The sequence below is a fragment of the Cebus imitator genome, unplaced genomic scaffold (genome assembly GCF_001604975.1).
Source record: "Cebus imitator isolate Cc_AM_T3 unplaced genomic scaffold, Cebus_imitator-1.0 Scaffold346, whole genome shotgun sequence".
Classification (NCBI taxonomy): Eukaryota; Metazoa; Chordata; class Mammalia; order Primates; family Cebidae; genus Cebus; species Cebus imitator.
Window position 1 is genome coordinate 447,454 of NW_016107661.1, and position 7,836 is coordinate 455,289.

Here is a 7,836-nt window from a genome sequence, read left to right on the forward strand (position 1 = left end):
AAAAAAAAAAAAAAAAAAGTTCAACTACACTAACAAGGACCAGTTAAAATTAGATGCCACAATTCTCCCAAAGTGACAAAAACTTAAAAAGCTGACTGACATCACGGCTGGTGAGGACCTGAGAAAAAGGGTGCCTTTGTATATGACTAGTGGGCAAGACAGGAGACCTTGGAGGAGGGAATTCATTAGGACCACCTGAACTCCTGTGTACTGGGTTTAACAGCCTTATGAAAATATAATCCACATACCAACAATTCATCCATTTACAATATACAATTCAATGGCTTCTAGTGCATTCACGGTTGTTCAACCATCACTACAAACAATTTCAGCACATTTTTATCTCCCATATCTTCCCATCCTCCGAGACCCACGAAACCACTCATCTATTTTCTATTTGCTGCTTCTGGACATTTCATAAGAATAAAATTATACAGTACGTGGCCTTTTGTGTCTGGCTTCTTTCACTGAGCCTCATGTTTTCCTTTTCTCTTTCTTTTTAAGACAGGATCTCACTCTGTGACCCAGACTGGGGTGCAGTGGTGCAATCCTAACTCAGTGAAACCTCTAACTCCAGGGCTCAAGCGATCCTCTGGCCTCAGCCTCCCAAAGTCCTGGGATTACAGGTGTGAGCAACTGCACCTGGCCAAGCCTAATGCTTCAAGGTTCATCCACGGCGTAGCATGTGTCAGTACTTCACTACTTTGTGTGGCCGAATAATATCCTGCTATATAGATACATATTTTATCAATTCCTCAGTAGATGGACATTTGGGTTGTTTCTACTTTTTAGCAATTATGAATAATACTGCTATGAACATTTATGTACAAGGTTCTGTGCAAACAGGATTGCACCTGTAATCCCAGCACTTTGTGAGGTTGAGGTAGGAGGATCACTTGAGCTCAGGAATTCAAGACTAGCCTGCACAACATACTGAGACTCCCATCTCTATAAATAAATAAATAGCTGGGCATGGCGGCATGCACCTGTGGTCCCAGCTGCTCAGAGGCTGAGGTGGGAGGATCACTTGAGCCCGGGAGGTTAAGGCTACAATGAGCCATGATCTCACCACTGAATTCCAGCCTGGGCCAAAGGGCAAGACCCTGTCTCAAAAAAATAAATTAATAAAATAAAATAGAAATACAATATACAAAATAACTGCAAATGTGTTAAAGCTTTGTGTAAAAGGATATTCTTAGAGCACTGTTTAAAACTGCAAAATGTTAAAAACTAAGTTTTTACTAATAAGAAACTCATTAAATTACCTGAGGTAGACTGTACATGGAATGCTGTAAAGATGTGTATGAGATGTCTGTAAGTTACAGAATATACACAGAATCGCACTTTGTTCAAACACAAAGCAATGTGCGCACACTTGCCTACAGACACACCTTTCCAAGCAGAGGAGAATCCTAGCGCAGCTCTTTCTCAAACCAAGTGGGTATCTTAAGGAGGCGGAAAAAGAGAGGAAGAACTCTGCCTACTTATTCTGTATAATTTTTCCAAGTGACAGGATTATGAGGGCTATTAAAAGTATTTTTCCAAACTTTTCAAATAGTATTTTCAAAATAATTATAGGAAGAGGTGTCTATTTTTACTTACCACTGTACCCTTAATGTCTAAGCACTGCTCAACACCGGGAGTCAACAGATATTCAATGAAAATGTGTTGAATAAATTAATGAAGGGCAGTTATTTCTGTGCAAAAGAAAATTCTGTAATTGCTTACACTTCAGTAATATTCCTCATTTGCTGTGACTACATTACAGGCTAATAAACAGGGTAACTTACATGATTCAGAAAATACTGCACGATTATCTCATGGCCAGCCGCAGCTGCTTCCATCAAAGGAGTAAATCCATATATCGGCTCCCTGCAAGATGTGGGTCACAGTCAGACGATTGGCAGAGCCCAGTTCCGACAGGCAAAAACTTACTGCTGAAGATAAACCCAGGGTAGCGCACGACTCACGGATCCCTAAGTGTAGAATACTCTCTCTCCCTCTCAAGAATTAACAGGTGAGATGAAAAAGGTAAATATAACACATCAGCTCCATTTACTCTTCTGGTGTCTGTCCTGAGGGCTGGTCTTTGTCTTAAAGACAGAGTCTGCCTATCATCCCTCCTCTTGGCTATTCCCACCTGCTACCTCTGAAATCTCCAACTCAATCATATTTGAAAAGCGGTTCTGACTCTTCACTCCTCACAGAAAGCCAACATCTCCCATCGATTCATCCAAATCCTAGCTTCAAGTCCTCCACGAACCCTCTCTGAAAAGGTCAAGTACTAATAATCTAAGCTGTCCTTGCTATGCTTAGCTCCTGTAGCTTGCTTCCGTGATTGGTTATGCTAACTCGGCACTGACTTCAGAGGGCTTCCGAATCCCTTCTTGTCTCATGCTGGTCTAGAGGATAGGAACCATGCATGGGAAACGCTGGTTTTCATCCATTCTAAGACACACTGTGTTCACATTTTAACATCTCTGAAGTCAGAACATGTCTTTAAATCAACAGGCAAGCTGAATGTTCATTAGTAGCATATTTTTTCTTTCTTAGTGGCACACAAAATTATACGGCATCTTAGGATGCATCACAGCCAGAGTAGGTGCTGCACTGGTACCCGCAGCATTTGTTCAAAGGTAATTACCATCACGACAAGCTTTAGACAACAATCCCACTTCCAACTTATAAAACTCATGACTGTTTTTAAAGCATCACCTCACCTCATCCATACAAAAAACAAGAAAGCATAAGGAATTTGCATGTAAATATGACATTTAAAATGCCATTCACTGTGTTAGGCCCCTGGCATACAATAAAACATGTAATTCTTACAACTCTATGACCCAAGTGGGTTTCAGATAAGAAAAAGGAAGCTCAGAGGGCCTGAAGAGATGCAAACAACGTCACCTCACAGATGCGGAAAAGACCCGCCTGGCAGGACTCTCATTCTATTTCTCATGTTGAGCCTCTTGTGCTGAAGCAGAGTGGCCCTAGACTCTCGTTAGCTGCTTCTAGAGCCGCCCTCCTTAGAGTCAGACAACAGCTAGGCCACTAAATACATGGCAATCACCTTACGTTGGCATTGGCTCCACTGTCCAAGAGGAACCTGACCATGTGCTGGTGCCCGGCGCTGGTGCAGTGGAAGAGGGCTGTCCAGCCCTGGATGTCTTTCATTTCCAGCTCTGCACCTTGCTTCAAGAGAACACAGAATGTGTGTTACGGCCTCATCTCCTCTGTGTGGGGCGGGCGCCCTCCAGGCGGCCATGCTGCAAGAATCAGAAGTGATTACACGAGCACACACGCACACCATGGCCTGCAGTGCTTCGCGTCTCTGTCAGGGTGGCCAGGGAGCCCCTCAGGTGTCTGGACCTGAGTTCCCTCGTAGCTCACCTGGAGGAGAAAGTAGGCGATGCTCTCGTTGCCACAGCTGGAGGCCAGCATCAGTGGAGTCTGCCCTTCTGGGGTCGGCACATTCACACTCACCCCCGCCTCCAGCAGCAGGTGCACGATGGTGTCGTGGCCAATGTAGGAGGCATACATCAGCGGGGTCCAGCCACCACCATTCTTCTTATTCAAATCTAACTCTCTCCTAAACAAACGCAAGATATGCTAGACAAGCCCAGCCGCCTCGCATGTGTGGTTTACCAAAGCTGGTGGCGAGGCTAAGCCAGACGGAATGAGCCGACAGGAAACAGAAGTTACCTGCCATCCTGTATGTTGTGGGGGCTGGGGGCAGGTAGGCAGATAAATGCTGACAGTTGCTTGTACACTGCCTGTGAGGCCCTGAGCCTTCATCTCCCTGCTCTGCTTTCACATCCTCCTAGCCCAAGACTAGCTATGTTCTTCTTTCACACCACCAGATAGACAGATGGCACTCAAGCAGGGGATATCAGGCAACGTCTGGTAACATTTTTGGTTCTTACAACTGGACAGAAAAGAGCTGCTGGCATTTAGCAGGTGGAGGCCAAGGCTACCGTGAAACATCCTACACTGCCCAGGACAGCCCTCACAGCAAAGAATGATCCAGGCTGGATTGTCAACACAGCCCAGTTGAAAAACCCTGACCACCAAGGACACACATCTACCAGCCCAGTGCTGGCTGTAGAGGAGCAGATGGGACTCCACTGCCACTGATTCATCCCTTGTCACCTCACCCTAAAGAAACATTCTTGAGGCTGGGCTCAGGGGCTCACACCTATAATCCCAGCACTTTGGGAGGCCGAGGCGGGAGGATCACCTGAGGTCAGGAGTTCGAGATGAGCCTGGCCAACATGAAAAAACCTTGTCTCTACTAAAAATACAAAATTACCCGGGAATGATGGCACATGCCTATGATACCAGCTACTTGGGAGGCTAAGCCGAGAGAATGACTTGAACCCAGGAGGCAAAGGTTGCAGTGAGCTGAGATTATGCCACTGCACTCCATCCTGAGCAACAAGAGTGAAACTGTCTCAAAATAAAGAAAGAAACATTCTAGAAAAATCTGTGATCAAAGAATCCCATCTTCCTCACTGATTTCCATTAAAATTCTGAAAATGTATTTTTCTGTGAAAAAAAAAAAAAAGCTGTGGGGTTCCCAGCCCTGACTCTGGGATTGGGACAAGGGAGTTACATTTTAAAATAATACCAATTTGTGAGTGGGCACAGTGGTTCACGCCTGTAATCCCAGCACTTTGGGAGGCCAAGGCAGGTAGATCAAGAGCTCAGGAGATCGAGATCATCCTGGCCAACATGGTGAAACCCTGTCTCTGCCAAAAATACAAAAATTAGCTGGGCGTGGTGGCATGCACCTGTAATCCCAGCTACTCAGGAGGCTGAGGCAAGAGGATCACTTGAACCTGGGAGGTGGAGTTTGCAGTGAGCCGAGATTGAGCCACTGTACTCTAGCCTGGCAACAGAGCAAGACTGCATTCTCAAAAAAAAAAAAAAAAACCTACTTGCATAGTTACCTGGCATCCTGCACAGTTAACACCCACAGGCCTTTTTTCCCTTCTCCAATTACTGCTCGCAGTGGGGGTAACAATTGGTGATCAAACCCCAGGATTTGTGCCTCTAGTGTGATTCTCTTATTAGACCACACAAGGCAACTACTTTCCTGGCATGCCCCAGTGACTCTGGGACGCATGCCCAGGGAGCCATTCCAGAAGGTCCTGATACCAGGGTGCAGGGGCAGCTCCTGCCAGGGGAGCCATGTGGAGATGCTTCTGCAACAGGGCTGGAACACACCCAGCTCGTCCTAACACTGTCTTCCTTTACACAGCAGCAGAGCATCTCTCTGGGGCTCTCTCACTACTCCCCATTCAGCCCTACCCCCTCTTCTGATGCCCCTAGCTCCCCTCAGGCCCCATCCTGTTCCGTCAGCAAGCCTCTGCTTCAGGTACTGTCAAAATCCCATTAGAACACAAACACCTCCCCCTGCTCTTCTGTGGAGCTGTTCTGGACTCTGCATCTTAACAGGACACCTGAAGACTTAAGAGCCTGAGAATTCCAAATGTGGCCCTGTGAGGGGCCGCACTGACTACATACCCAGCTGCCTGTGCCTACAGCCTCCTGTGGAGGGGGCACCACAGACCGCCCTGTACCAAGGTGCCCCAGCGCTCCATGGGCTGGGTATGTCCAAGTGAGGGCCACAACTTGGGTACCAGAGACCTGGGGCTTCGGCAAGGCTTTGCTTTGGCTCACTAGGAACTGGAAGAGGCAGGTGGAAATAGGGAGAGAGGTTGCTGCACCACAGTATCAAATGAGAACCAGCAGAAAGAGTAAGCACAGTATGTGTGGAACATAAGGGGGTGGAGGGGAGGAGACCCTTTTCCAAAAACAAAATGATCACATCCTACTACAGGCAAGACGCAGCTGTGGGCCCTGCCAGGGGCTTTTTGTCTCTAATTATTATGTACAGATTAGTAAAGGGCAGGTGGGCAGTGAGGTCAGGAGGCCATTCCCCAGAGGTGCTCAAAGCTCGGCCTCTCTCCTCCTTCATGGCAGAAGCTAGAGGGGAACAGTGATGGAATGAACCCTCCAGGAAAAGAGGGCCAGAGGGGCATCACTTTCTTTTTTCTTTTTTTTGAGATGGAGTCTCACTCTGTTGCCCAGGCTGGAGTGCATGGCACAATCTCGGCTCAATGCAACTTCTGCCTCCCTGGTTCAAGTGATGCTCCTGCCTCAGCCTCACGAGTAGCTGATTATAGGTGCGTGCCACCACACCCAGCTAATTTTTGTATTTTTAGTAGCGATGGGGTTTCACTATGTTGTCCAGGCTGGTCTCAAACTCCTGACCTCAAGTGACCCACCCGCCTTGGTGTCCCAAAGTGTTGGGATTACAGGCATGAGCCACAGCGCCTGGCCAACACTTTCCGTCTTTTATCTTTATTTTGCTTGTTTGAGCATTTCTGCAACCAGTGAATAAAATTACTCTGGCTAAAGAATGACTATTTACAGCCGGGCGCGGTGGCTCAAGCCTGTAATCCCAGCACTTTGGGAGGCCGAGGCAGGTGGATCACGAGGTCAAGAGATCGAGACCATCCTGGTCAACATGGTAAAACCCCGTCTCTACTAAAAATACAAAAAATTAGCTGGGCATGGTGGTGCGTGCCTGTAATCCCAGCTACTCAGGAGGCTGAGGCAGGAGAATTGCCTGAACCCAGGAGGCGGAGGTTGCGGTGAGCCAAGATCGTGCCATTGCACTCCAGCCTGGGTAACATGAGTGAAACTCCATCTCAAAAAAAAAAAAAAAGAATGACTATTTACAAGCTTCTGATCCAAGTTTACACCCTCTTTTTCCTCCTAGCAATAAAAACTTTGTCAGGCCCCAGCATAATTACTGACAGCTGCCTAAGATAACCCTGCTCCACAAGCATTAAACATCCACAAATGTGTGCAAAGCTCCATCACACGAGATTCGAAGCCATCACTGGGCTACTCAAAATGTGAGAGGGAAGTTCCCCTAGATCTCTTACCGCTGCACACATTCCTTCACCACTTCATACTGGCCGATGGAGGCAGCTGTGTGAAGATCCAGGGGGACGTCCAGCTCCTCCTGGCTAACCTGCGCCCCTAGCCCATGCCACATGGACAAGCTGCGGTTCAGGAGTTCCGGCTCGCTGGCTTCATCACTGAGCTCGGACATCACTGCAGAGGAAGGCCCAAGGGTTAGATCTTTCCTGGCTGGCTGTTCCAGGGCATGCAACAGGCTGGTCCTGCCCCTGCTATGCCACTACCCTAGCAGACTGATAACCCAATGCAGTCAATCCTGGGAGTAATTTAGACAAGTTTCTTTGCTTAAACAGTGTATGGTTTGGGTAGTCCCATCAATGCTAAATCTGGTGAGCTTGTTACCATACCGGAAAAGAGGGGCATATATGTTGAGGCATTAACTGTAGAGTACGTTCTCCTCCTTCCATCTGCAGGCACCAGGTAAAAGAGAATTTTCCATCAACCCTAGGAACCTGACAACCTCTTAGATAGACAGAAAAGAAATACTAATTGGGTTATTTAACCAAATCAGCTCCTTGATGTGGTGGGGAAGAACCCTGAGTTTGGAGTTAGATCAAAATTCAGCTCGAGCCAGGTGCAGTGGCTCACGCCTATAATCCCAGCACTTTGGAAGGCCGAGGCGGGCAGATCACCTGACGTCAGGAGTACAAGACCAGCCTGGCCAACATGATGAAACCCTGCCTCTACTAAAAATACAAAAAGTAGCTGGGTGTGGTGGCACACACCTGTATTCCCAGCTCCTAGGGAGGCTGAGACAGGAGAATCACTAGAACAAGGAAGGCGGAAGTTGCAGTGAGCGGAGATTGCACCATTGCACTTCAGCCTGGGCGACAGAGCAAGACT

The 7,836-nt window shown here is 47.5% G+C and overlaps 1 protein-coding gene across 9 annotated transcripts in view; it reads right to left on the reverse strand.

Moving 5' to 3' along the window:
- The window catches only part of ANKS3 (ankyrin repeat and sterile alpha motif domain containing 3), a 38,880-nt gene that overhangs the window by 27,719 nt on the left and 3,325 nt on the right, over positions 1-7,836 (reverse strand). For 4 of the 9 annotated variants that reach the window (XM_017505978.2, XM_017505979.2, XM_017505980.2 and 1 more), the window contains exons 2-5: positions 6,957-7,128; positions 3,391-3,589; positions 3,071-3,192; positions 1,791-1,872 (exon numbers count right to left, since the gene is read on the reverse strand). In XM_017505978.2, coding sequence (XP_017361467.1) covers positions 1,791-1,872; positions 3,071-3,192; positions 3,391-3,589; positions 6,957-7,126 — 573 coding nt within the window. In that variant the 5' untranslated portion in view covers positions 7,127-7,128. Of the gene's footprint in view, positions 1-1,790; positions 1,873-3,070; positions 3,267-3,390; positions 3,590-6,956; positions 7,129-7,836 lie in introns of those variants that run through there. The other 5 variants (XM_017505989.2, XM_017505985.2, XM_017505990.2 and 2 more) reach the window with 2 other exon arrangements.